The 27,740-nt window shown below is 53.1% G+C and overlaps 9 protein-coding genes across 9 annotated transcripts; 4 read left to right on the top strand and 5 right to left on the bottom strand.

Annotated features, from left to right (window-relative positions):
• Positions 1–112: 112 nt before the first annotated feature.
• Positions 113–1,725, bottom strand: BDV37DRAFT_285065 (uncharacterized protein; the record flags this gene model as incomplete). The annotated part of the gene is made up of 2 exons (XM_032087639.1): positions 113–1,378; positions 1,435–1,725. 2 exons carry the CDS (start codon positions 1,723–1,725, stop codon positions 113–115), a joined length of 1,557 nt encoding a protein of 518 aa, XP_031939413.1.
• A 1,052-nt stretch (positions 1,726–2,777) lies between these two features.
• Positions 2,778–4,860, top strand: BDV37DRAFT_273156 (uncharacterized protein; the record flags this gene model as incomplete). The annotated part of the gene is made up of 3 exons (XM_032085007.1): positions 2,778–3,115; positions 3,272–3,575; positions 3,631–4,860. The coding sequence occupies 3 exons, from the start codon at positions 2,778–2,780 to the stop codon at positions 4,858–4,860; spliced, it is 1,872 nt and encodes a 623-aa protein (XP_031939412.1).
• Positions 4,861–5,079: 219 nt separating this feature from the next.
• On the bottom strand, positions 5,080–8,815 carry BDV37DRAFT_273155 (major facilitator superfamily domain-containing protein; the record flags this gene model as incomplete). Its single annotated transcript, XM_032085006.1, has 5 exons — positions 5,080–6,700; positions 6,937–7,182; positions 7,238–8,568; positions 8,694–8,697; positions 8,763–8,815. 5 exons carry the CDS (start codon positions 8,813–8,815, stop codon positions 5,080–5,082), a joined length of 3,255 nt encoding a protein of 1,084 aa, XP_031939411.1.
• A 1,174-nt stretch (positions 8,816–9,989) lies between these two features.
• On the top strand, positions 9,990–11,962 carry BDV37DRAFT_285061 (uncharacterized protein; the record flags this gene model as incomplete). The annotated part of the gene is made up of 2 exons (XM_032087638.1): positions 9,990–10,024; positions 10,120–11,962. The coding sequence occupies 2 exons, from the start codon at positions 9,990–9,992 to the stop codon at positions 11,960–11,962; spliced, it is 1,878 nt and encodes a 625-aa protein (XP_031939410.1).
• Positions 11,963–12,562: 600 nt separating this feature from the next.
• Positions 12,563–14,764, top strand: BDV37DRAFT_285060 (putative 5'-nucleotidase; the record flags this gene model as incomplete). The annotated part of the gene is made up of 4 exons (XM_032087637.1): positions 12,563–12,666; positions 12,732–12,942; positions 13,024–13,217; positions 13,273–14,764. The coding sequence occupies 4 exons, from the start codon at positions 12,563–12,565 to the stop codon at positions 14,762–14,764; spliced, it is 2,001 nt and encodes a 666-aa protein (XP_031939409.1).
• A 214-nt stretch (positions 14,765–14,978) lies between these two features.
• BDV37DRAFT_165229 (5-oxoprolinase) lies at positions 14,979–19,426 on the bottom strand. The gene is made up of 2 exons (XM_032079241.1): positions 16,566–19,426; positions 14,979–16,510 (listed from the first exon to the last, which is right to left on the bottom strand). The coding sequence occupies exons 1-2, from the start codon at positions 19,086–19,088 to the stop codon at positions 15,194–15,196; spliced, it is 3,840 nt and encodes a 1,279-aa protein (XP_031939408.1). The 5' UTR covers positions 19,089–19,426; the 3' UTR covers positions 14,979–15,193.
• Positions 19,427–19,654: 228 nt separating this feature from the next.
• Positions 19,655–21,140, bottom strand: BDV37DRAFT_285058 (putative cytochrome P450 monooxygenase; the record flags this gene model as incomplete). The annotated part of the gene is made up of 3 exons (XM_032087636.1): positions 19,655–19,753; positions 19,808–20,812; positions 20,865–21,140. The coding sequence occupies 3 exons, from the start codon at positions 21,138–21,140 to the stop codon at positions 19,655–19,657; spliced, it is 1,380 nt and encodes a 459-aa protein (XP_031939407.1).
• A 208-nt stretch (positions 21,141–21,348) lies between these two features.
• Positions 21,349–24,569, top strand: BDV37DRAFT_165221 (transcription factor domain-containing protein). The gene is made up of 7 exons (XM_032079238.1): positions 21,349–22,078; positions 22,136–22,264; positions 22,324–22,541; positions 22,597–23,105; positions 23,164–23,449; positions 23,503–23,874; positions 23,939–24,569. The coding sequence occupies exons 1-7, from the start codon at positions 22,002–22,004 to the stop codon at positions 24,403–24,405; spliced, it is 2,058 nt and encodes a 685-aa protein (XP_031939406.1). The 5' UTR covers positions 21,349–22,001; the 3' UTR covers positions 24,406–24,569.
• BDV37DRAFT_165222 (FAD binding domain-containing protein) lies at positions 24,570–27,056 on the bottom strand. The gene has a single exon (XM_032079239.1). The coding sequence runs from the start codon at positions 26,341–26,343 to the stop codon at positions 24,733–24,735; it is 1,611 nt and encodes a 536-aa protein (XP_031939405.1). The 5' UTR covers positions 26,344–27,056; the 3' UTR covers positions 24,570–24,732.
• Between the last annotated feature and the right edge of the window lie 684 nt (positions 27,057–27,740).

Here is a 27,740-nt window from a genome sequence, read left to right as displayed (position 1 = left end):
CAACATGCGTCAACTCTGTAAACAGACATGACCTCATTAATCATCGATATGTCGCGTCATCCAATGTCCATGTCGCGCGTATCACGAGTCCAATCAACAAGAATAGAAGGCTTTAGTGCTGTTGCTTCAACTGCTTGCGGAACGACTCCTCCTGCCGGACGACTCCCATCGGGAGCGCGCGGCCAACGCCGAACAGCACGAACGGGGCCCACTTCCACCGGAATGGGTTGACCAGGATCACAAACACAAACCAGTAGATCAGTTCGGAGTAGGTGAAGAAGTCGAATGCGTTCGTCGGGGAATGCTGTTTCACAAACCGCGTGAAGTCGATCCAGGTCTTCATGCGACCCTCCGTGGGTTGCGTCAAGGGGTCCGTCAAGAACATGAGCAAGAAGCGCGTGTAGATGCCAATGTGCATGTTACCCACCGTTCCAATCGCATCCACGTAAGTGCTGTTGTTGGCGCAAATCTCCGGGTACTTCGGGGGAAACACCTGCAAATACCAGCTCGGCGGACTGTACGGCTCTTCGAACGCATCGTCGGGCAAGAAGGAGAGTGACGGACGCTTAAAGCCGGTCGCCATGATAATGACATCGCCCGTAACGACCGACTCGTGGCCCGGACCGCCCTTGGGCACCTTTCGGGCGCGGCGGTTGAAAAGGATCCCGTTCTCCTTCACCGAGACAATATCGCCGCGCAGCCACCGAGCCTTGCCCTCCCGAATCTTGTCAAAGAGCTCGGAGTTCGCCATCGGTGTGGTCGTAAAGAGGCCGCCCGAGGGTGCAATATCCTCCAAGTCCCGATAGAAGAGCTTGTGCAGGAGCCATTCCGGGATCCACGAAAAGGGTGTCTCCATGCCAAAGATGTTCAACGCCAACAAGGACTGAACCAGCACATTCCGGGGGATGATCCACTTATCCGACCGCGACAGGACATCGATTTCCGCCGCTTTCGACTGGACCGCGAACTCCAGGGCCTCAATGGCGCTGGCACCGCCACCGATGATGAGCACCTTTTTCCCTTCCACATCCTTGCCATCCAATTCCGATGAGTGGTAGATATTGCCCTTGAACTGCTCCTGGTCGGGCAACGGCGGCATCTTCGGGTCTCCACAAACACCAACCGATGCGACCACGCCATCAAAGCGGCCGTATTTCTCTTCGTCGTCATTGATGATCCATTTGCCATCCTTGCCCTGCTTCACGGAGGTCACGGGAGTCTCAAATGCCGTATGTTTCTGCAAGCCATAGCGCTTCCACACGTCTACAATTTGCTCACGAATCTCTCCTTGCGTCGGATACGCGTTATTGTATTTCACCGACGGATGGAATCGGTACATAATACTATGGATCTGTAGGGAGGATGTGGAGTTCACTCTCTGAAGAATCATGGGATCAGCCACTGTCTTGTAATCTGCGGATCAATCAAACCTACACTCCAGATACCTCCCAGTCCCTTCGCTTTGGAACGCGCCTCAAAGATCTGTACGTCGAACCCATGACCAACACAGTGAGCTGCGGCCGACACGCCCGTTAACCCAGCACCAATGACCGCCACTCGTTTTTTGGGAAGGCCATTGACGAGTGAAGCAGGTGGTGGAGGGGCAGGCGCGAAGAACCAGTTGATTATACCTTGAAACAGAAGATAGAATACGGTGAAGGTGCCCACGAAAGGGTGTTTGATGAAGTCCACCCAAGAGGACTGGGACGTCCCTGGCTGAACCATGGTGGCTGTTTTTTGTTTTCTTGTTTGCGAAATTACGGGAACAGACCCGTCAATCGATACGAAAGGAAAAGTAGAAAGACAATTGTGTACCAGTTCGTTGTAAATCGTTTGTGTGCAAAGACAGAAGACGAGAGGAGACTCGAGGCCCTTTTTCAATGGCATCAAGGTGCAAAGCCATGACGTAGTGGGTGGATCACTCGCTTTGATGATGATTCTTATTCTTTTCCATGCATGTGAAAAGGACAAAGGCAATGGTTTCATCATGCGGGAAAAGATCTGGTCAGAATCCATGCGGGCTTCCATTACGTTATGTTCCTCCTGCCATCACATCCCCCACAGACACACACACTCTCGCTATACGTATGTATCCTATTTTCTCAGGCATCATCCCTTCCCAAAGTACATCTTATCTTATCGGCGGTTGCCCGTTCCCGTTAGCTTCGTCTTCGAACCGGTTTCCGTCGTACAGCTATATATAGACCTTCGTTTGTACCGCCGTCCAGCCTTTCATGTGAACTTTCTGGCTGCCTGTTAAGATACTCTGGCCTGGAATTCTTGTCGACGCGTTCCTCGGAGATGGTGGATCTTCCTCGGTTGACGAAATATCATCCACCACGTCCAACTAGCCCACATCACCGACTGCATCTAGGATATGCGATCAATCCGTAGGAATACGAGTACTGCGTCGGTGTGTGGTACATGATACGGGTCAAATACTGTGTTCTCTGTAACCCCAAGAGAATGGGATTCCCATCCATCACGTGACTTGCCCCGATAGGGTCTAGCGCGGTCTAGGGCAGTCGCATCCACCAGAACTTGCCAACGATAATGTCATCTTCAATGTCGACTGAACCTCCACCGACCAATTCCACCTGGTTGGTCGTACTCGCTGACGAAATCTCGAATTCCGGTAACCATGTGCGACTATCGCTAACGCCTCTTCCTCCACCCGTCGTGCGAACTCCAACGCCCATGACGGCTTTCATTCTCCCACGAGCCTTCATTCCTTGACGCTATCCGCCCAACCATTTCCCTTGAACCCGTTCGCAAAAATGGCCACGCCAGGTGCTCCGGTCCTGGACAGATTCCTGTCGGGGATCTCAGAGATAATTCGCAATCGCGACGGCTCGAAGCTCCAGGACTTCCTACAGATCGAACCTCCGTTGTCCGACATTTACCGGCAGATGGTCGAGGAGTTGCGGCGACAATACCCCAATGGACCGAAGGAGGCTGATCTCCTGCGCCGATGCGAAGGGCTCGTCCCGCGCACCAAGAACGGCAGCTCATGGACCGCGTTTCCGACCTTCATGAAGCTGTATTTCACCTTTCTCCGCGACGTGAACGTCGACAACCTGCTCGAAACCTACAATCTGCTGAAAGGGCTGGTGAAGTAAGTCCTTCCGGATGTATCCTTCGCCTCAATCTTTCCCAGCATTACACTCGATGGTAGATTACCGCCGTCGAACGTAGCGCTGAGCTCCTGTCGCCCTCGTCGGTTACTGATTGTTTCTGCGGATAGCCAGTCTGTTCTTGCGCTCGGGGACAGTCAATACGGTGTCATCGTGCTGCCGACCGTCCTTTACCTTTCCAAAGTCCTAGCGAAGCTGGCCATGGGCCTCGATCGCCGCCCCGAATTGATCGCACATTTGCTGAGAATGGAGGGTCGCTCTGATCAGGATGAGAGTATCGAGAAAGTGACCTTGGTCGAGAAATCCGCGAATGTCGTCCGAGAAGCATTCATCAAGTGCCTCACGGATCGTAGCGGGACCCCGGGGGTCCACGGCAAACCCGAAGGCAAGCGGGTTGGCATCTATCTCATGGCCAACCTGTGTCTGAAATTGCTTTTCCAGGTACGGATCGATGCCCTCTTCGGCCGCTCGAACGAGTTAACACAGATGACTCCAGTGCGGGAAGCTCCGAAATGCAGAACAGATGTTTTCCAGTATCAGCGCCCAATCCCCACCCCTCAAATATTTCCCCGCCTCCCAGAGAGTGACCTACCTGTACTACCTCGGACGATATCTCTTTTCCAATAATCTCTTTTATCCCGCCCAGATCGCCCTTCAATCCGCCTACGACCAATGCCATCGCCAAGCTCTCAGCCAAAAGCGAGTCATCCTGACTTATTTAATACCATGTAACATCATCATGGGTCGCTTTCCTTCAATGGAGTTGCTACAACGGCCTGAATCAGAAGGCCTCGCCGACAAATTCGTTCCGATCTGTCGACTCATCGTTCGTGGCGATTACATCGCCTTCCGAGAGCATCTGGCGCTGGACTCACCGACCACCGAATGGTTTGCACAGAAGGGCATCCTCCTTGCCCTGCGCAATCGGTGCGAAATACTCGTATGGCGGGCGCTTGCTCGAAAAGTGTTCATCCACGGCGGCTTTCATGGTGAACCCCAAGGCTCCGCCCAGCGCGGACCTCCCCCTTTCCTGTACCTCCACAAACTCGAAACGGCAGTGCAATGGCTCCAATCCCAACATGCGCAGTCCTCGCATGGCTCTCTCAGTTTCGCTCCGCCTGGCCAAAACCGCGACGCACAGGCCGGGCACAACGAGTTCGGATCGCAACTGGTATATAAACTCCCCGATCACGATTTCGCTGGAGTTCACGAGGTCGATGGCCCGGGGTTCAAGCCGGATCCGGACTTAGTGTCCAATTACGAAGACTTCCTCGCGCCAGACGGATGTTTTGACGTCATGGGGCAATGGCAGCCCAACACGCCGGGAGTCTTAGTCGACGGACAGCCCGACGCCGACTACTCTCAGTATGAACTCGATCCATACACCCACCGAGTCGAGCGAGACTCGGAAACCGACCAAGGAAAACCAACGCCCATGATGCGAGAGCTGGAATCGATCCTAGCGTCCCTCCTGACCCAGGGCTTGATGCGCGGCTACTTAACCCACAAGAATCCTCGGTTCGCCATTCCTGGTGCACGCCTGCGCGGCGCCTTGCCAACCGGCTTTCCGAATGTCTGGCAGACTATCTCCGCCCGCGAATCTGAAGATGATCGCGTCCCGGGCTGGGTCCAACCTCCGCCACCCGTGGCGGGTGGTGGTCTGGCAGCAGCCGGCGGCGGTCGCGTCGTGAACCTAGCGGGGGCACGGCCAGTGGGCGTGCAGTAACCTGGGTCGTCCATACGAAGTTTCGCGCGCTTCAACTCCGTGGCTCTTACAATGAAGAGCGCGATGTGATATATTACGATACCATTGATGTTCTTACAATTCCTGTCCTGGCTTTGGTGCTAGCCACCCAATGTATGTCCTAAGCATAGTTTAGAAGAATACCCTCGTCCGCTTGCATCAACATCAGACAGCGGAAAGTAAACGTATCACTTCCCATCATTAATCTTTCTTGGTCTTGATCAAATAGTAATCACCTCCTCTCCAAGCCTTATACACTCCGTACAACCCACAAACCGGCCACGTCTCCCACGCCATCCTCTTCATCCAACGGACCCATCCCTCGGTCGCCCCATCCCCCTTGGGACTCAGATTAACCCGCACCTTCTGATACAGATCCGGCAAATGCGTGGCATGGTACTTCTCCCGCAACGCGTCATACCGTTTTCGATCATAGATCGACCAAAACTCCTCCTCTGTGTAGTACGCATGGGCATACAGCCACTTCTTCCCACCCAACTCCCTGACCTTGTGCTCCAGCCGCCGATTCTGCGCAATGAACGCCCCCGTATCGGACGCGTAGGGGGATGGCGCCCACAACCCGAAGTTCATCAGACAGTCCCCGTCGTCATCGGAGTCCTCTTGCTTCTGAGATTGATACGGTCCTGCCTCGGCGCCGCGAGCCATGATCCCCTGCGAATGATGCAGCGGACATAACCAGATCGGATACGCGCCGAAGGTCTCCTTGTTATCGAGCCAGCTGAGGAACTCCCCCGTCGCTTTGTACGGCACCGCCACATCTTGGATGATGTGTTGTTTTGAGAGCCCGCTCTCGTGTAAGGCGTGATACATGATCCGAGTGTGCATAAAGGTATCCAGGATGTACCGTGTGATGCGATTAAACGGCGTGATGAAGTAGCTGAAAGCGTAGCGACCCGTCCAGAATGCACCGCGGTCGTACCGGAAGAGGTAATCCTGGATTGGGACGTAGTGGGTGACCGAGGCGGGGGGTTCGGCGTTGGAGCGGTGGATTTTTCGGGTTTGGCGCTGCGCGTGGATATAGAACCAAGGGTCTTGGGCGCGTGTGAAGCGTTGGATGGGGGTTCGATCTGAGGGCAAGTCGACTAGGCGACCGGCGCAGACGGCGATGTGGTCTGGGGCGTAGATGATGCCATCCAGATACTCGGTTTCGGGGGATGCGGTGGTCTCCCGGAAGACGGTCATTGCTTGGGACATGCTGGAGGCAGAGTGGTAGGTTAATTCGACGTAGGGTTTTGCTTCGCGACATTGGATTTCGAGCATGGTTACGACACCGAGGGTTCCGAAGGATGATGCCGCCGCCCAGAAGAGCTCTTGCTCATCGGGTATCTTTTGCGAGGCTGTGCGGATATCGCCGTTTGCTAGGACCAGCTCGATCCGGTTCACGGTCGCATCGAAGAATCCGTGTCGAAAGGAGCTGCTCTCGCCGGACGTTCCGGAGAAGCCGCCGCCTGCGGTGATGCCGGGGAATTCCATGACGACCAGCGGGATGAGCCCGTGCGGTAGGGTAGCCTGAACGAGTTCGTCCATGGGGACGTTCGGCTCGACCAGGATGGTCTTGCGGTCTGTGTCCACAGCGAGGACATGGTTCAAATGGGCGGTGTTGATGGTGTTGGCTGCGCTGTGTTGCGATTGTCGCGTGCTGTTTGTGGAGCCATGGTAGATGCGGAAGGGTTGTTGATGTTTGTGGAATTGGTGGACTTGGGCCGCGATGGTGGCGACAGCTATATTGTGAGCTTCCATGGTGCCGTCATTGAGGATCACAAGGTTGTCCAGGAAAGAGATGGATTCTCGGTTGAAGTACCTTTGAAATGCGGGTGCCTGTTAATTTAATGTGTTGATCGGGACTTTTTCCCCACTCGGAAAGGTCAGAGCACGGGTAATGACCTCATCCTTCAGATTAGATTAGATTAGATACCAATGGGCAAGGAAACCCCGTTGACACGATATGTACATTGCCTCTTAATCGAGAAACTCCAGTGTTATCACCAGACTCAGCCGGACTTACGCGACGCCCGAGAGCGCCTCCATGATACAAACATGAACAGGATCGAGACCACAAGACCCAACCCCGCAAAGCCAATACCCAGGTAGAGAGCTCCTCGGTAGCCCCGGAGGGCATTTTGTCCACCCTCGTTCACGTTCGACTCCACGGTCCCGGCGAATCCCAGGCCCAGAGAGATGGAGTAGTTTACCGTGGTGGTAACAAGGGATGCGGCAAGGCCTTGATGGTGGTGAGGCATCGAATTGCTGAGGATGAGAGTGCCGGATGGGAAGGACATATCCCTGTCGCAACAGGTTAAGAAGGAAAATATTTGGGTAGGAAAGGTAGGTAACTTACATGCCCCATGACGTGATAAGACTAGCTACGAATGCCTGAGCCCAGTAGGTCTGGTCCACGGGTACCGTTGCAAAGATGGACAGACCGGCCGTAAAGAAGACCATCGCGCAAAACATGATGACACTGGGGGGCAACCGTCCGAGCAAGAATCCCGTCAGCAGGGCCGCTATGGCACCAGACGGAGCCGCAGCGACCCATTTGGTCGTGGCTAACAACGGAGAGTTACCCTTGATCTCCTCCATAAATTGGTAAAAGTAGTAGATAATGATGCCAAAGCTGGACCACCCGGCAGCGATACATCCCAGCACCCATGCCAGGTCACCAGTTAGAACTGAAGTTGGCAGTAGTGGGCATTGAGCAACACGTTCGATCCACAAGAAGCCGCCAAAGGTGATAACGCCAACGATGAGCAGCACGTAGGTGTATGGCTTGGTCCACCCGACCAACGCGGCCTGATTCCATGCAAAATTGATCAGCACGAGTGCGATGATACCGGCTGCTGCTCCTAGCAGATCCAGTCGCACCCAAAGCGGAAGGTCCTTCTGGAAACGAGGTCGCGGCGTGTGCGGAATGACCAAAACACCCAGCACAGCAAAGGCAAAGCACACCATACCCTGGACCCAGTACGCCCACGGCCACCACACCATCTGTGCCAAGACCGAGGAGAACACGCCACCGACGATAAACCCGCTCGGCGCGGTGGCTCCAAAGAAGCTGAAGATCATCTCTTTGCGCAAGCCCGGTGGATATGCGCGCCCGAGGATGGCAATTGCATTCGGGAGTAACATGGCAGGCCCCATTCCTTGGAAGGCGCGACAACAGTCAAAGAAGATCTGATTCGACCAGACACTGAAACCCGCCAACAAAGACCACAAACCGAACCATGCGAAACCGATGATGAACATCAGTCGATGACCGAATACGTCGCCAAGCCGACCACAGACTAAGATAAAAGTGCCCACCGTCAAACTGTATGCCGCCGCAAACCAACTTAGTTCGCCGGGAATGGACGTCTGGAAGCCCTTGCCGATGATATACACTGGGGCGATCGAGATGCACAGACCCGCTTGCGTCATGAATTGAGCCATGCAGACCACCACTACGAAGAGGATCTCCCGCCACAGCTCCTTCGGCGGTACCACGGCGGACAGAGTGGTCTCAGTGCGTGTCAGTGCTTCGGGATCATCACTCGGGTTGTTTGGCAGTTTCCCATCCAGCTCGTCGCGGCTGATGTCGGATCTCGATGCGGATGGAGAGAGCGTCGCATCGTGCTTATCCGACTCCATCATCTTGATTCCAGCGGTTTCCGTAACGTGTCGGTATATCAGTCTCTCGATGGAACTTCAGAGAGAAACAGTCCAACGAGTCGGGGATGACATCTTTTATATTTGCCATGATCGGGACAATCCATCAAGAGCAATCCCTTTACGCATTGTCGATAGGTTCCCACACCAACTTTGCTTGATCCTGATTAGTGAGTGTGCTCAATCAATTGATCATTGCGCGCTTGTCATTTGGTGCGTACCAGGGATCCACTCGATTCCCGTCGGATTCGATGTCCGCATCCCGACGGGACATGGCTCGGAATTAATGCCAAACTGATTGATAAGACACGATAGTTGCGCAGACTTGATTAGAAGACTTAATGCGAAAGGTTCTTGGTAACGGAAGGGAAAAGAAGGGTGTTGCCAAGTGGTTGTGTTCTGGTAAACAGGAATTCTGCCTCCAACAGCCGTGGTGTGCGCACATATATATCTTCATCTTTGGTACCTAGTTGAAGTCAAACTAGTCTCTTGTGATTGTAGAGCCCTCATCGGACTGACTATTGCCAAGATTAGTTAATCAGGAAGATATCGCTCGATACAGAATACTATAACGAAGTATAGTTACTTTGACCTGAGCTGAGTTAAATCCAAGCTCTCTCGTTGTTGCGCGATGCATACCGACACGTGATCTACGCCTAAGGCAGCCGTCTGGAAAGATAGTTCTATGTACTAGGACAGAGTCCTGCAAGAAAATCCCTCGGATCCCCGGCTCGAGGGATACCTGCAGATGATGATTAAGGTTAGAGGATGCCCTACTAGTAGACACCCACAATGCACCTAAAGGATGCGTCCCGGACTCTTAGAGGCAATCCGATCAGCCGAGGAACAAGTTGTGCACTCCAAGGCTTAGGTAACAACTGCATTGTGGGGACATTACCGTACATAATCATCCAAAGGGGGTTAGCGGCACGACGAGACCCGATGACCTCACCCAGTTACATAATCCAAATCACATGCTGGCTGTCAAAGAAAGAAACAAAAAAAAAAGAGAAAGAAAAAGAGAAGTAAAAAAAACTCATGCAGGTTGACGGGGCGTGACAGGGAGGGCAAACAATCCCCAATATGATATGCTTTGTCTGCAGCATGTCTTTTTCAACTCCTTGCATCCGTTGATCGCTCAGATTTTGTGATTTTCTCCCTTCATAGAAATATACACACACAACTCCTTCGAGGCGCATGGCGTGAACCGGTTATAGACGACTATTGATCCGTTCTCATTCCTCCCCTTTTTACCCCGCCGGAGGTTCGAAACATCCAACGAGTCACAACTCCACTGCTGCCTTGACTTGGCTCTCCAGTCGCTTCGCTCGCCAGGGCAGAGCACATACCTCCATCTTCTTTCCTCACTTCTTCAAAATTCCCTCTCTTCATCGTGTTCTTCAGTCGGGTTTAAAACGCTCTACATTTGATATCCTGCACTTGACACTATGGGGAAAGCCCCCGCCGCGATCGTTATTGCGAGGTACGTCCCAAAGACCTGTAGCATCTTCGTTATGGTCTTTGTTCCCGTTCGCTTTCTTTGAGAATGAAACTTGCTGACCGGTCGGTCTATACAAGACATGGTGCCCGTCTGGATGCTGCCGATAAGAACTGGCATCTGACGTCTCCAACCCCGTACGACCCTCCGCTTTCGTATGGCGGCTGGCTTCAGTCCCGTGCTTTGGGCGCCCGTATTGCCAATGTTTTACAGTCCCTGGATAACGATATCCTCCCCGAGGGAACAGATGTCGAGACGTTGCCGTCGTTTCGCCCACGAACTTCCAAGCGAAAGCGCCGAATCATTATCCATTCCTCCCCATACCTTCGGTGTCTACAGACCTCTATCGCCGTAAGTTCCGGGATCAGCCAGCACTATCCTGATAGCACGGGAACAGGCTCGGGTTGGAATCAGCCCAATGGGTTTCTATCCGCCCCCGTCATGCCGTCGGCAAAGGAGCCGACCACTGGCACGGTGTCCAGCACCCCTGCTGTTCCCGGTGATCAGCGATGTCTTCTGCGTGTCGACGCTTTTCTTGGCGAATGGCTATGCCCAGACTATTTCGAGGAGATCACCCCGCCCCCTAAGTCAGAAAGGCTGATCGCCGCCGCCAAGGCCGAACTATTACGACGGGACAGCATCGTGCCCGAAGCCGATACCAAACCCCCTACGGGCTTTTTCCCAGGTGGCTGGGGTAGTCTTGACAACAAACCTCTGTCTCCCCCTATCGAAGAGGAAGATCGCAAGGCTTATTCCTTGTACACGTCAAATGAGCGTCGGGAAGGGCAGCGAAATCGGGCCGGCAGTTGTGATACCCTGCGGTCCGCAGACACCCCACGCACCCGGAGGTTGCTCAGCAAAATTAACACCAACCTCCCGCCCATCCCCGATGGCGCGTACATGCCCCCGACGCCGAGCTATGCCATCTCGCCGTCCGGCCCGATTCCGACCGGTTATGTCACCCACGCTCGGGATGCTTGTGTGAGGATCGACTATCCGTGGGATAGCATGCGAGACCCACCGAATTGGGGAAATGGTGGTGAGTACGGCGAAGAGTGGAGCACGATGCACACGCGGTTTCATAACGGACTGGAGCGGATGGTTGGCTGGTATCAGGAGCACGATGCATCACTTCCCTTCAATCGGCGTCGGCGTCATTCGCAATTATCCTTGTCTGAGAGCGCGGAGGAGTCGAAGATACCTGACGATGAGGACGAGGCTATCGACACGATCCTGGTGATCGTCACTCATGGGGCAGGCTGTAATGCGCTCATCGGAGCGATCACTGGCGAGCCCGCCCTCGTGGACATCAATACCGCGTCCCTCACTTTAGCAGTCCAGAAGAGCCGTGTGGCTGTCTCAGAGAAAGTGGACGCGATCGGCGGACCCGTCGTGCCGTATCGTTCCGGAAACAAGCCCGTGGGGCTCCGTGATTACAAGCTACAGCTGGTGGCTTCGACCGACCATTTACGACCGGTCACGAACTTGTCGACGTCCGTCCTCCCGTCGCCCAGTAGTCTAACTTCTCCATCATCGACGTACCGCCCACGATTCACGACCCGCCCGCCGTTACAGGGTGGGTTCGTGATCGGTCCCTCTGCTGTGTCCGGACCGGGCACCGGTTCGTGGTCATTCTCGCGACCTTCCACCGTTCCTCGCAGTGCTGGCGGCCTTTGGGGCTCCAACTCCATCTCCGGCGGGGATGCGGCGGACGATATTATTCCCAATTTCGGTGATCCCTGGTCGGGTTCTAATGGGACTAGCGAAAATGACCACCACTCCAGCAAGAAGCCGGAGGAGTCGTCAGATTGGACGCCACAGTTGCCCCAGAGGACGCTGTCCCAACGAGGTCTATGGGGCAGTGGGCCTTCGAAGGAGCCCCATGTCAAGCGGCGCTGGACGGTGACTGAACGGCGCGTTTAATGGGCGCACGTATATTATTAGACCATGCGCAGTATACCTTTCTCATAATCTGTTTCACAACTTTTAGCGGACTCTTTCCCCCTTGGTTTCCCTTTTCTTTTTCTTCTCGGTTATTCGGCGAGGCGTTTCTGGGATCATAGCGAACTTGAGCGTTTGATGATGACATGAAAATACTAGTATACTATGATTTCGGACGAGTGAGATCTTTGACCCATCTGAGCATCTCTACTCTACTGTGGGAATGTACAACAATACTAATACCACTCTATTTGGGTAACCTCGGCTCGCTGTCTTTGATCTGATATCTGACTAGTAGTACCAGGTACTAGTAGGGACTAGTAAGGACTAGGAGGGACGAAATTCCGTCATGATCCCCACGGACGGTGGAGATCCCGTAGATAATCTTCCGTGGTTGATTGGTCCGGACCACAGAGGGCGGATCCACGGTGGCCCGGGTGCCTGCATGCCTGGGGTGTCCACTGCGCTGGTCACCGCTGGGTGTCAAGTGATTCAACCCCTCCTCCTCCTGGTTCCTCTTCTTTTTCTCATCTGTCTTCATCCTGCTTAATTCACTCGGCCACCATCTTTCTTCTTGTCAGTATGTCCGCCGTGGAAAACGACGGGCTTACCATCACCCATTCTTCCGAACGAACCGGAACTCCCGATCTTCGTCTCATTCATTACAATGATGTTTACCACGTGGAGTATGCAGACTCCCCCTTCCTGGACATCTGTCACGACAATCCACTAACCAATATCCGGAGTCAAGAGAAGGGTCGGCAGAGCCAGTCGGTGGTGTTTCTCGATTCCAATCCGTGATCAATTATTACCGTTCGGATCCCCGATTCGCTGGACAACCAGACGTCCTCACCTTTTTCTCCGGAGATGCCTTCAACCCGAGCCTCGAAAGTACAGTCACCAAGGGGCGCCATATGGTGCCTTTTCTGAATAAGGCGGGCACGGATGTCGCATGTGTTGGGGTATGTTTGTTCGCGGACGGGGAGGGTGTCTGATGCAAAGTACGATGAAGGCAATGAGGGTCTGACTTGTACGTGTGATAGAACCATGATCTCGATTTTGGTGTTGCGCAGCTGCGTCATCTTCGTAGCCAGTGCCAATTCCCATGGTTGTTAGCCAATGTTCTTGATCCAGCCTTGGGAGAAGATATCCCAATTGCGAACTGTGAGCGAACCCGGATGTTGACCTCATCGAACGGCTTCAAAGTGGGCGTGATCGGTCTTGGGGAGAGAGAATGGTTAGTTGTCCCGAACTTCTAGATATGCTACACTTCCAATCCTCACGTATTCAAGGCTCGGAACTATCAACTCCCTTCCTCCAGACTTGATATATAAATCGGCTGCTCAAACCGCCCTCGAGCTCGTCCCGCGTCTCCGTGAACAAGGCGCCGACATCATTGTCGCTGTTACCCACCAACGCGAACCGAACGACTACAAATTTGCGGAGAGACTCCCGCCAGGGTTCATTGATATCATTCTGGGAGGTCACGATCACTACTACGCACACGCTGTCGTCAACGGGATCCAAGTTCTGCGCTCAGGCACCGACTTTAAACAGCTTAGCTACATCGAAGCGTGGCGGAAAACGGATGGACCGGGATGGGATTTCAACATTGTCCGGCGCGATATTATTCGATCAATTCCGGAAGACCCAGCGACCGTGGCGCTGGTGGCCAAGCTAACATCCAGCCTGAAATCCAAGCTGGAGAAACCTATTGGCTACACGGTCCGGCCGCTGGACGCCCGATTTTCCACCGTCCGCCAGAGAGAGTCGAACCTAGGGAACTTTGTGTGCGACCTGATGCGATTCTACTATGCCGCTGATTGCTCCATGATGGCTGGTGGTACCATCCGTGGTGACCAGATTTATCCGCCGGGCATTTTGCGACTGAAAGATATCTTAAACTGTTTTCCTTTTGAAGATCCGATCGTCTTGCTCCGTGTCCGAGGACAAGCTCTGATGGACGCCCTCGAGAATGGTGTGAGCCAATTGCCCGCCCTAGAGGGTCGGTTTCCACAGGTGTCGAACATTGCGTTCAGTTACAACCCATCCGCTCCGCCCGGCTCGCGCGTTAACTGGGCGAAGATCGGAGGGCACCCGATCGAGTACGACCGGACGTATTCCCTTGCCACGCGAGGGTACATGGGCCGTGGAAAGGACGGCTTCGCGTCGCTGCTGGTGCAGTCTGCTGGCGGCGAGGTAGAGGAGGTTGTCGACGAGGAAAGCGGAATCTTAGTTAGCACCCTCCTTCGGCAGTACTTCCTGAGCTTGAAGGTGATGGGTAGGTGGCAGCGCTGGAGTCAGAGCTTGTCACGCCATTGGAGCACTGTGCACCAGAATCTCCACTGTAATGGCTGGCTGAAGCCTGCATCTGGCCAAACTTCCCCGGTAACCGAGAAGGCTCCGGTACGGCCCCAGAGACCGACCCTCCAACGGACCAAACAATACTATCACTATGGTCGCTTCCCGGAGATTGACACGGAAGAAAGCCCGAAGACAGAGGCTAAAGGTAATGAGGACATGGATTCTGATTCCGACTCAGATCCAGAAATCTTGACTTCTCCACAACCCACCACAAACTATGTGACTCTGCCCGCACAATCCGCCGCAGAGGAAGAGCGCCGACTTCGACTAGCCCGACGCGTCGTACGTAAATGGATGCAGAAGGCTGGGTTCCAGCCGACCACGTGCAACGGCACGGACGATGTTGGTTTTACCCCGACTTGGACTCCAGGTATCTCCCCACGTCTGGAGGGACGCATTGTGATAGACGACACACGCTAGATTCATGATAGACCACGAGATTTAGAAAGATTTCCGGTATGACTTACGATAGAGCATGTTTCGGATACAATTTCTCACGGAGTGTTTTGTCGGGCAATGGAAATTATCATTTTGGTTTGCTTTTCTTCTATCAGTTTAGACTCATTTACCTTGGTGATGGACCTCGAGATCCTGGAAATGTAATACCATGACTCTGAAAGCATTGGGACCTTCTTCTCTGTTACAGAGAAGAGTAGCAAGGGTAGCATTGGATTCTGTCCGCCGACTGTCGATAGTGCAAATCCGAGTGAGATACTTCGCGACTTTACAATGGTAGTTCCATGAGCACAGGTCATAAAAAAGTGTATTATCAGTCATAAAAAATCCCGTACAATCATCGCGAACTCAGATTTACAACACCATTAAGTAATACAAGCAGAGAACTTCCGTTTATGCAGCACCCCAACCGCCGCCACCAGCAGTCATGATCACGACACGGTTATGTGTCTTCATCGAAACAGTGTTCTTACCGCCAATATTCACGACGCGTTCCTCACCCGTCTCCTCATCCTTGGAGATCCACAGGTTCAGACCGGACTGCGCATCCTCTCCTCCTTCCAGACCGTAGGGACGATGGACTCGCCGTTCCGATAGAATCGAGCATTCCATAGGCGCCAGGAACTCGATGTCTCGGATGACACCGTCACCACCGGGGTGGAGTCCCTTTCCGCCCGAGCCGGGTCGGAGGGTGAACTGACGCAGCAGGGTCGGGTACCGCTTCTCGAGAATCTCCGGGTCGGTGATCCGTGTGTTGGTCATGTGGACGTGGATGCCAGACTCGCCCTTCCAGGTTGGCCCCGCGCCGCTGCCTCCAGCGATGGTCTCATAATAGCCGAAGCCGGGGATGGTTGCGCCGGTGTCCGGGTCGACCTTGGAGTTGGTGCCGAAGGTCAGGTTGTTGCAGCATCCCTGGGAGGCGGCACAGGCGCGGAAGGCCTTCAGGACGACGTCGGTAATCCTCTGCGATGTCACAACGTTGCCGCCCACGACGGCTGCCGTCTTGGTCGGTGAAAGGATGCTGGGTGACGGGACTTGGATGTCAATAGGCGCCAGACAGCCCTGGTTGAGAGGGACGTCTGAGGCGATCATGGCTCTTAAGCAGTAGATGATGGCCGAGTGGGTAATAGCGATAGGGGCGTTCCAGCCTCCGTAAACTTCGGGCCCGGTGCCGGAGAAGTCGAAGACAGCGGATCCGTCCGACTCGTTGATTGTGACCTTCAGTCTAATCGGAGTGCCGTCGTCCATGTAATCGACAGCTTCCAGGGGCTCGCCGTTGAAGCGCTTGTGGAGATCCTTCAGGAGGTTGCGCACGGCCGTCTCGGCCGTGGCTTGGATCGCGTACATGTACTTCTGCACAGTTTCAACTCCGTACTCGGCGAACAAGGACTGAATAAGGGCGATACCACGTGTGTTAGCGGCGATCTGAGCCTTCAAGTCCGAGAGGTTGTCGCTGAGGCACCGTGAGCCGGAGCATCCCGGGTGTTGTGCTGGCTTGTTGACCAGGAGGTCGATTATACGCTCCTCTTCAAATACGCCGTTGCTCACAATTTTCTCTCCTTCAATTGCTGCACCCTCCTGCCAGAGCTCGGTTGATTTCGGTGGCATTGACCCTGGCAGGATACCACCGATATCTGCGTGGTGGCCACGAGACGCGACGTAGAACATAATTTCGCTGCCACCGGGCCTGTCAAACACAGGTGTGATCACCTATACGGTTTTGTTAGGGTTGCTAATAACTTTGAGTGCATTGGGATTGACTTACCGTAATGTCAGGAAGGTGAGTTCCACCGCAACTGGGATGGTTGGCAACTAAGACGTCACCGTCCCTCAGGTTGCCCAACCATTTCTCGTGTTGATAGCGAACGGCGAATTGCATCGATCCGAGATGAACAGGCACGTGGGGGGCATTGGCCACGAGGCCGCCATCTGGAGAGAACAAGGCGCAGGAGAAGTCTAGGCGCTCTTTGATGTTGGTCGAGACGGATGTCTTCTGCAGGGTCCGACCCATTTGTTCAGCGATGGACATGAAACGATGACCGAAGATACTCAATCTAATAGGGTCGATCTCGGATGGGAGCTCGGAGGGAACACCATTGGCGGCAGTCTGTTCCTCCTTCAAATCAATGACGATGCAAGTATCCAGGACTTTGGCTACGGAGTTAGGAGCCACCACGATTGTCTGGGTCTTGTCAATGATAACGGCAGGGCCATGGACGCGAGCGTTTTTCTGAAGCTTATCCAGGAGATACACCGGCGTGTTAATCCGGCTGGAGTAGCCATCAAAGTAGGCACTCGTCGTACTGTCCGGAGTTCCGGTCACATCTTGTAAGGTGGCCTCCCGTAACTGGACCAGAGGGCTCTTCTCCGTGCGCACCTTTGATGAAGCGATCGTTCGCACACGAATGTCGTCCACCAGGACGGCTCGATCGGAATTGAAGTTGAATTCTCTGCGATGCCGGGTCTTGAACTGCTCCAGAAAGCCTGAGTCATCTTCCGGTTTCAAGATCATTAAACTGGTATCGGAACCTTCATAGCGCATATTGAGGTACAGCTCGTGCCGCACTTGATCAGCTGGGAACCCTTGAGTGTTCATTTCTGCCGTAGCATTGTCTGTCATGTCATTGAAGCGCTTCTCAAGGCTTGACTGGGAGGTCTCAAAGTCAGCGGAGACCGGCTCCTGAGACTCCTTGACTACCTCGGCCAGCGCCAACCCGTACGCGGACAGGACAGAAGAGTACTTATGGATGATAATGCGTGAGATACCCAGTGACGCCGCAACCGAGCATGCATGTTGACCACCGGCGCCTCCGAAACAAGCGAGGTGATGCGAAGCAGTTTCAAAACCACGAGCTTGGGTCAGGTTGCGGATAGGGCGAGCCATCGACTCATCGGCCACCTTCAAGAATCCTAGAGCAACTTCTTCTGGAGCGTACTCCGGCTGCCCCTTCTCTTTTCGCTCCGCATTGATCTTCTGAGTCAACTCGTGGAAAAGTTTGGTCGTCACTTCGATATCAAGAGGCTGGTCCTCGTTGGGGCCGAAGATGTGCGGGAAGTACTCAGGTAGCAAGCGGCCCAGGAACAGATTAGCATCGGTGACTGTCAATGGCCCTCCTTTGCGGTAACAAGCAGGACCGGGGTGGGCGGAGGCCGATTCAGGACCGACATAGAACAGTCCGTTGCGATACGACAAAATCGAGCCGCCACCTGCAGCGACGGTATTGATATCGAGCTGTGGGGATTGAATAAGCACACCAGCAACTTTGGATCCGAACACATGCTCGAGGTGGCCGTCGAAACGAGACACGTCCGTCGAGGTACCGCCCATGTCAAATCCGATCACAGGTGTCTTCTCGATAGGATCCCAGCTGGTGGCTGCAAACCCGACCACACCGGCTGCCGGACCGGATAAAATCGCCTTCAGCCCGCTGAATCGGCGAAAATCGACAAGTCCACCGTCGGATTGCATGAACTCGAAGCGGCACTCGTGCTGGCGCTCCAAGCCACCTTCAAAGCTGGACGAAATCGAGTCGATATATGTCTTGATGACGGGGGTGAGATAGGCATCGGCCGCGGCAGACATGCCTCGTGGGACGATTTTGATCATCGGCTGTAACTTGGAGGACAACGTCACGGAGAAGCCCATACTCTCGGCCAGCTCGCCAATCTGACGTTCGTGCTCTGGGTATGCGAATGAATGGACTAGCGCGACTGACAGGGATTGGTAACCCTGGTCCTTGTACCGCTGGAGCTCCGAGCGAACCTCCTCAAGGTTTAACTCCTGCACCACACGGAACTTTTCCCCCGTCACACCCTCCACGATACGAGCCCCGGCGAAGCAATCCTTATCCGCCGATGGATGGCATGGGACGATACGCTCATTGACCTCAACCACGCCTTCTGGCAGCACTCCTGGGCGGGCCATCGACAGATCAAAAATGTTTGGCCGTGACTGGTCACCAATCTTGAGCAGATCGCGGAAGCCCTTGGTGGTGAGCAGGACTGACCGAGCCCCTTTCCTCTCCAGTAGCGCATTTGTAGCCACCGTTGTTCCCATGCGCAAAGAGCCAATCCGATCCAGCTTCAGCGGTTGTCCTCTGGGGTGGGGCTCGCCCGTGACGAGTTCGAGAATTTGGCGCACACCCTCGGTGGGAGCATCTTGATAGTGGGCGGGGTCAACGGAGAGTAACTTGAGGATGATGTCAGGTTTCCCGGGTACGATGGCATGTACATCTGTGAACGTGCCTCCCCGGTCGATTGAGATGGTTATTTTCCCGTCTCCGGCCATGTTGCTCGTGTGCTGGTAGATTGACCGGATCGAGAGATGAGGATATAAGGAGGAGGAGAGACGTAGTACTACTGACAAGGTGGGTATTCCCCGGGTTTAATATACCTTCATCCGCCGTCCTGCTGCGGGACAGAGATAACGACAGCGGGACAGGCCATGGAACCCTCCATCATTTTAGTCGCTCTGGTCTCCGACTGGTTGTTGCGAGCCCACATCCACCGTCTTGCTTCGCATTCCTGCCGATTGCGTCCTTCCCCGCGGTCACGTGTCGGGCCGATGATCAACGGCGGCGGGATTTCCGGCCCGAACTCTCCGACGCACGCATCATTGTAGTGTCATCTTTTGCCCTTGTTGCGTACATCCACCCATACCTCCCTCCGTTCTATGCTATGCTCCCTAGAGATGGTTAACTCTTAGATGGTGTCCTATCCGGTCATGCCATAAGAGAAATTATGCATCGGGGAATCTGAATCTCTCATTTCTATCTATCTCTATCGAGTATGAATGTTCGATCAAACAAAGGGGTATCTACAGTATTCTATGTTACTATATAGTGATTTCATAACTCAGTGGTTTCGCGGGCTACAGTAGGCCATCAATGGTGGCAAGCCCTGGTCAGACATATCGCTGAGAATCGGTCCTTCGCCAGGACGTATGAGCTCCAGCTATCATATGAGTCAGTCAAATGTACTATTCGTAACGGAGGGAAAAAAACTCACGTTGAACTTTAAAAGCAGTAAGACAACAATCTTTTTCAGCTCCATCCAGGCGACTCGAACCTTTGGAGAATTATTGATGCTGGTGCTGAACGGTATTAAGTTTTGGATCATGGCCCACCGTTGTCGCGGGTCAACATTGAGCCAACGTGCCGGTCGATAATTATGGACGTCCTCCCCATAAGTACTAGGATCGCCTCGTAAGGCTTCGGAATGAAGTTCCATCATGGTTCCCGGAGGAATGTAGTACCCTGCAACGATAGCGCCCTCGGGGGGTGTTACGACCTCACGGTTGTAGCTTAAGCTAGGCAGCTGGCGCATTGATTCCTTGATAACAGCGTCAAGGTAACGGAGTTTACCCAGTTCTTGCCACCGAGGAGGGTCGGAGAGTAGGCCCTTGTTGAACGCCGTGTCTATTTCAGATCGGAGCCTCGCCATGACGGTTTCGTGTTTTAACAAGGAGGAAAACGTTGAGATAAAAGCCATAGCAATACAGTCATATGCGCCGTCGCAACCTCGGGGAAGGTCGAGGCTGGAGCTAATTGCACGGTCATCCGTAGCCCTAAACGATCGACTACTGTTGATCCCTCCCTGAGTTTTTTGGACAAATGAAATGCCACGGCGCCTTTTTAACCTAGCGGCCGGGCTTCTTAGGAGCGCATATTCGATCGTTGGAAATGTGAACCACTTTGTTGGACGGTTATACCAGTGGCAACATGCCCGCTGAGCGTTGGAAGGCATATCTTGGGTGACCGATTCCTCCAGGACCAGACGATGAATGAAGTCAGCGGTAAAACCCTGAAGGAAGGTCGTTAAGTGCACCACGGGTTGTTGCCTGAGAGATGTCATCAAATTGTTGGCTGCCTGATCAACTATGCCTTCATATCGCATTGCCGATTCCAGACACCTCCGACGAGTGGCCTTGCTCAGCAGAGTACTTTCAACATCGGTCGTCCTCGCGGACGAGCCTTGGGCGAATGTGGTACGATTGTCATGCTCAAATGTTGACTACGAAATCGATCAGTACCCAGATACCACGGTGACGCGTCATGGACGTTACCCTTTCACTCGGCCGACCATTATACACCGGAAAGATGGCCGTAGGGTCGGAAACGCTGATGGAATGAGGCCCTAAACGGACGACCTTGCCGTATTTCTTATGAAGGCCAGCTACACTACAACCATAGTTGCCTGTATTGCGAGCGTATGTCCTCCACAAGTCACATAAGCCGGTGAACAGCGGACCAGGAACAGTGCTTAAGCGGGTGTAGTTGCAAAGAGCGCGCACAAAGGCGAATAATCCCAAGATTAAGATTGCAATTACACACACAACCATTGCCGATGCCCAACTAAAACACTGCGCATCTTTCTAAAAAGCCTGTAGAAACAGCCGAGTTTTGTTGTAGTTCAGATTTGCGAGTAGCACGCCCAACCGTTGCCAAAATTGTCCCCTATTTTTTTGGGCCGCGATATTCCCAAGGGGACCCGAAGGAAGAAAAATAGCCGGAAATTGGCAGTTGGCCTTGTGGTTCACTCCGACGGTCCCCAATTACCCACCGACATGTTATTTTTGTCCGTGGAATCAACTTTGTTGACTTTCTAGCTCTTGACTAATCGCTCCCACCTCTCTAGTTGTCCAAGTAATGGATTGCAGGAAACGTGGTGCCCCATCGGGCCGATGTGCTGCATTGACGGGACCATCCAACGCTTAAATGTGGGGAAAGGAAGAGAGGGGAAAAAGAGTTGAGAACTGATAGCAATCCAGATAACAGCGATAATTAGTCAAGCGTCAGGGGCTTGACTCTTTGGGTCCCACAACCGGTTCGTATCCGCTCACTTTTGCCAGGGATCATGGCACGCGACCGTACACACCACATCGTCTGCAGTTCCCGTCCCTGCTAGTGGGAATGAATCTCTTCTACACAAGACGGCAAAAGGTCAATACACTGTCAAAGTCCAATCGGAATCTGTGGGGGGTATAGCTTGCATGTCCGTGCGTTCGTTCATTCATCGTGGACCCACGCCATCAACATCAATTCCGCGGGCAACAAGACCACCGGTTTCTAAGAACAGCGTGTGCGTGGATCGGCACCACGACTAAACCTGAGAGCCAAAATTGACGGGCGCAGTACCTGTAGTCGGTATTGTTTAATTCATCCCTCATTGAGGGTGTGCGACATGTTCATTAGCCTGTCAAATGGCGCAAGGAAAGGACCGCAGTGGGTTACAACATCGTTCGGAAGACCGCTCCAATGCGAGACGGTCCATCGTAGCGTAGGTGACGGGTGGTTACGTTGCTGTAGAGTCACGATAACTAACGGTTGACCACAGGTGTAATCGATGTCGCAACAGAAAAACCCGTTGTGCTGGCAATCCACCGTATCCATGCGCTGCATGCGAGGACGCCGGGCAAGTGTGTGTCTACTCCGAAGCTGAGAAGCGTGTTTCCATTCCCGAAAGGTACTGCACATGACTCGAGGGCACATCAGCTGAGGCAACCTGACTGACTCGATATCAAGTTATTATCGTCAACTCCAATCTCAAGCGCGAGCTCAACTTCAGGCCCAGACCCAGACCAATGCATCCCGTTCACAGGACAGCCGCCAGTCTTCACTGTTCACCACTGCTAGCCCTGTCCAATCCACCCCGTACACCAGTACCGAGGTGCCTCTTGACCGTGATGACTGGTGGTATCAGGGCACCGATCACTTATTCCTGAACCGGTCCGGAGAACACCGTGCGTAGTCCTCAATTATATATACTCTGTCATGATCTTGGCTAACATTTAGTAGAATTTGTCGGTGCATCGTCGGCTACCCATTTAGCGAAACGGTTGAATCCAACCTCAACTAATCTAGCGTGGGATGTCCGTCCGCTATATGATGATCCTTCATCGCTACGTCGGTCGATGACACGGGGCCTTCCTCAACTACCACCTCTTGAATTTGCTAAGCGGTTGTTCTGGGTCCAGTATGCCTACATTGGGACGATATTCTCCCTCATTCACCCGCAGGACTTCGAGGAACGACTACAGGTTGTATACAACCAACCGCCCGACTTCTCCAACCGAGAATTATGCCTAGTTTACTGCCAAGCTCTGCTCGTCATAGCGTTTGGTCTCATGTACTCGGTAAACCAATGGTCCGGAGATGATGGCCCGCCGGGCTTCAAGTACTTCAAACATGCCCTGCGCTTTTTACCCGATATCCATGAAGAAGGCTCCATATTCTTTGTGGAGGTCCTATGCTATGTGGCGTATTATATGCAGAACCTCAACCGGCGAGATGCTGCCTTCCTCTATGTACGTCTGGCAAACCATTTAGATGCCATCGAAGCTGCTAACGTGTAAACGTGTCCAGATCGGTCTTGCCCTCCGCATGGCAATATCATTGGGTCTTCATCAGGAGGTTTCAGACCCAGCGATTAGTGAAGAAGACCGAAACCGTCGGCGCCGAGCTTGGTGGTCTGTGTACAGTCTGGACCGACTATTGTCAGTAAAATCGGGGAATCCGATCACCATACAAGACGAAGATATCGGAACTACATGGCCGATTCCAGCTGAAGCTTCCCCCGCGGTTCCATGGCCATCAGTTGTGCTTACATATTATACTCAGCTGTCTAGGATTTTAGGCAGAATTGGGGAAGGTGAAGAATCCCCTTGTCCTGCTAAGGAATTTTCTAACTAACGGTGAGGCTAGAAATTTATCGCAAGAAACCTCGATCCGGCTCAAACTTATTAGCATCCGTCCAAAGTATTACGAACGATTTGTCTGAATGGCTGCGACGGATACCCGACCGGCTGCGCATTGATTTTTCGGCCTTGGATACTCATATTAACCGTGAGCTGGTGTCGATCTTCTTACACTTTTACTCCTGCGTGAACATGACAGCTAGGCCGTTGGTCTTCTATGTGATCCAGCGGCGATTGGATGCCGAAGCACGAGGTTCTGCTACAGAGGACTGGAAGGACGGTCTATCTCAAAACACGGTAGCTGTGATCGACAGCTGCATAACAGCAGCGCGGGCTACTACGGTGATAATGGATGCCGCTGCGAAGCACAATTTGGTCGGTGAGTAGACCCTATTTCGCTTCTTGGGATTTTCAACAGCTGATGGTATGGACTGCCCTAAAAGCCACGTATGGATATCTGGACGGGGAGTATATCTTCTCTGCTGCCCTTCTTCTGGTGATGGTGAATGCTGCATTCCCACATAACGAAACAAATGCCCGAGCGATGGAAACGGCATTGAATCTGCTTCGCGGCATGGCGGACCGTGGAAATACGTACCTCGGCTCGCGTCATTCACTGTTACTTGAACTGCAGTCCGCCATTGGTCCGAATCGTACGAGAAGAGAGGAAGCCATGCTTGAGCTTCCTGTCACTCCAAATAGTACGCAGCGGCCAACACCATCCACGAACGTGGTTGACGAGCATCCTCCGGCACTGTCACCGTGGCCACTGCAACAAGATCTACCAACGATGCGGGACATTAATTTCAACTTTGACATCAACGACGACCCAGGACTGTGGGAAGAAGTTTTACATCAGATTGATATTGATATGGATACTGACTGGATTGAGAACACGCTAAGAAAGTGATGACGTTGGACTCCAGTTTCCAGCCACCAGGGCAATGTAAAGACCAGCTCTGTGGTTATGGACTTTGGACCGAGAGTGGACATGACCTGATGAAGCTTGTGCCCTTCTGTGTCCAGCTTGTAATGATTTCTACAACAGCCTATTTCTTGGATTTCATATCCTTTGACTTACAGCTACCATAGCAAGCGCCTCGATAATCACTGAAGCATTAATGAATATTATGAGATGTCCCTATCAGTTCATTGTGTACTGTGCACAGAAGCCCAAGTCAGAGCCGATAACCTCCCAACGCCAAAGAGAATACAAAAGTCCACCGGGATTCATCATTCAGTCCTGACGGCTATTCACCCGAAAGGTGACCTGAGCCACAACATCATTGAGGCATTTAATAGGGTTTGCTGGCATTCCCTTCGTCCTCCACGCAATATACCCATCCGGTCGCAGGAGCGATGCGCCAGTGGCAGACACTCCCAGTGCCTCTTGGAAGCTCCCTTCGTCAGTAAATTGAACGTCTCTTCCGATGCAAACATGCTTCAACGTAACTAATGATCTGAGATTCACCTGAGCCACGATGTCCCCCCATTCTGCTGACTCGGAGACCAACGTCCATGAGTCCTCGCCCACCACATCTAAGATAGAAAGGGGGTTGCCACCTTGAGTGACCCAGAAATGTGGCACATGCGTACCCGGCTGGCCGGCCCATTCGTCTGGCTTCAGCGCTCGCGGGAGGTTATTGTCGACTCCAATGAAGCCCTTCGATAGATACAGTTGTCCAAACTCCATCGCATTATCATCGAGCTTTTTACCGGCGGGCGTGGCCTTGTCGAGGTGGACTTTGTAATCGGCTCGGGCAAAGATTTGATCATGGCGAAGGAGGGCAACGGGACGCCGTTCTGCGTCGTATGTGTCTAAAAGTCCGGGCGATGCCTTGCCCGATAGAACGGCAGCGAGCTTCCAGGCGAGGTTATCAACATCGTGGATTCCTGTGTTTGCTCCATATCCTCCTCGGTTCGGTGGCAGCGTGTGTGCCGCATCACCGGCGAGAAAAACACGCCCCGACTGGAAGGTGTCTGCGACAAGAGCTGCTAAGTCCCAGCGACCGGTCGTGATTATGTCAACGGGTAGGTCCGATCTACCGATGGCTTGGTTGATCGCCGAGCGAAGGGTGGGTTCATCACGCTCAACGTCATCGTGAAACATCAACACCCACCGGCCGTCATTGTAGGTCGTCATAAACGCTTTGAGATCCGGCTGATCGATATTGAATTGGTGCACTCCCTGCATATACTGCTCCAATGGAGCGCGGAACAGGACGCTGCGCATGGTCTGCATATGGCCGCGCCCATTCCGTGGGATGTGGAGTAGCTCACGAACTGTGCTGCGATTGCCGTCTGCAGCGATGAGATATGAGCCTTCGATTTGTGTCTCCTTTTCCTGGGGGTCGACCACTGTCACAGTGACACCATGTGCGTTCTGCTGCACGTCTGCTACCCTATGCTGTCGCCGGATGTCCACACCTCTTTCGACGGCTGCCGCTTGGAGGATAGCTTCCAATTGATCTTGTGGCAAGGCTGCGCCGCGAGATGGCGAATACTGTTTCTTCGGAGCAGGTACTTCTTGGCTTGACCTTTTATTGGAGCTGTCTGTGTCTGACCAGGACGTGCTTTCAAACCATTTTCCTGTCATGCTCTCGACTCTCGCTCTCATCAGATTGAAGTCTTTGGGGATTTCTGGGATTTGATCTGCGATGCCGAGCCGTCGATATATTTCCAACGTCCGCGACGTAAAGCCAATAGCACGTGGGTGCTTCGAGATGCCTGCATGTTTCTCCAGGACAATGGTAGGTACTGTCTGTTTGGATAGACACAGAGCGGCCGAGAGCCCGACCAGGTTGGCCCCAACAATGATGACGGGTTGGTGAACCGAAGGAGACTTCATGATGTCGAATGAAATTGAGTAAAACAATCTTTGAATTGGAGCGAGGAACGAATTCTGTCCAGATGATGAGGATCTCACTCTAGTCGTGCTGTGAATTACATTCCACAATGGGGCTTTTTTTCCATATTCTTATACGTTGTGGGAGGAGACGGTCGGGCCCGAGACGCATCCTGCCTTCACCAAATTTGCCTGACTTCGGGCCCGAAGCTGCACCCGAGCTCGGAAGAATGACAACTTCGGACAATCATCAGTTTTGATCTTCGTAATACCCTCACAAGTGTATATTTCCCTTCCAACTAACCTCCGGGAACCTAGGCACTGTACAGACAAGGTTTATCAGTCTCACTGTCCCCCTTGCTCCGTTGAGATCAGTACATCGGATAGGATTGATGTTGACTGGTCTATCGTACGTCGATAGACGGTTAGTCGTATGTGTTTTGTGGTAGTATGCGCATCATGGACATTACATCCAGAACTATATCTGGCGAATATGAACACTTTAATACTGGGATGAGGACCAGATTGTTGGTCCTGGTGGTGACGCAAGCCGGTTCTTTCGCCATCATGAGTTGACTTGTTCCGTTTTCGGAAGACAGTGACATGGAACACGAACTGTCGAGACTTATATGGGTATTTGAGAAGGATGTTTTGAGGCCCCGTTTGAGAGGATTTACCATGTCTCGACTGATTGATATATGAAAGATGCTCCAAGGTTTAGTTTAGGCAAGATCCTCGAGTGTGGAGAGTGTTGGATGGATGCTGTGGACCAGTGTGCCGAGCAAATCAATGCAAATTCAAACTCATTGCCTAAGTGCCTGTAACAGACATTCTCCATCCTTGGGTCCAGTATCGTGCATTGGATCAATGTCCAGGTCGCTCGTTTCGCAAACGAGGCTCGCTGGCTGAACACGAATATACTCCCTAGAGCCTCCGAGCATAGAAGGCCTGGGATAGTCTGCTCATCTAGGAGCAAAGGGAATGTTGGACACGACCAGGCTGGGATTCGGGAGGCGTATCAGGCCACACACCCATTCTTAGAGGAAAAGGGCGGCTGCCTTGGCCAAACTCATCCCGTACAAATTACCAAACCAAGTATAGGAACGGCTCAGCACCAAGTAGTGCACTAAAGAATACGTATGCGGGTTCTGATTGGTGCATGGTGTTATTTCCGCGATCCGTTTGCCGTGGAAGAGCTACAGCAAATACTAGTTGGGTCCCGAGTGGAGTAACTATGCCAATGCTGTACGCAGTGAGTCCATGCATAGGCACCCTTCGAGCCAACGTAGAATGACCCGTATTGTAGACACGACCGGGAACATTAATCTAACGATGTGTTTCCCCGCGAGCAGGAACTTGTACCCGCTTTTGGTATCAAGCTAGATTGGTTCAAGGACCTT

Source organism: Aspergillus pseudonomiae, assembly GCF_009193645.1.
Source record: "Aspergillus pseudonomiae strain CBS 119388 unplaced genomic scaffold BDV37scaffold_55, whole genome shotgun sequence".
NCBI lineage: Eukaryota > Fungi > Ascomycota > Eurotiomycetes > Eurotiales > Aspergillaceae > Aspergillus > Aspergillus pseudonomiae.
The sequence above is the reverse complement of the archived record's forward strand: the minus strand, read 5'-3'. Positions and strand labels throughout refer to the sequence as shown.

What these genes read in the sequence shown, in the direction of transcription:
- BDV37DRAFT_165222 (XM_032079239.1), bottom strand. Translation starts at nt 26,343, where the DNA reads ATGAAGTCTCCTTCGGTTCACCAACCCGTCATCATTGTTGGGGCCAAC.
- BDV37DRAFT_165221 (XM_032079238.1), top strand. Translation starts at nt 22,002, where the DNA reads ATGGCGCAAGGAAAGGACCGCAGTGGGTTACAACATCGTTCGGAAGAC. An exon ending in GAGATGCTGCCTTCCTCTAT is followed by an intron (nt 23,106 to 23,163) that starts GTACGTCTGGCA and finishes AAACGTGTCCAG; the next exon opens with ATCGGTCTTGCCCTCCGCAT. An exon ending in TGCGAAGCACAATTTGGTCG is followed by an intron (nt 23,875 to 23,938) that starts GTGAGTAGACCC and finishes CTGCCCTAAAAG; the next exon opens with CCACGTATGGATATCTGGAC.
- BDV37DRAFT_165229 (XM_032079241.1), bottom strand. Translation starts at nt 19,088, where the DNA reads ATGGCCGGAGACGGGAAAATAACCATCTCAATCGACCGGGGAGGCACG. An exon ending in CTCACCTTCCTGACATTACG is followed by an intron (nt 16,511 to 16,565) that starts GTAAGTCAATCC and finishes AAAACCGTATAG; the next exon opens with GTGATCACACCTGTGTTTGA.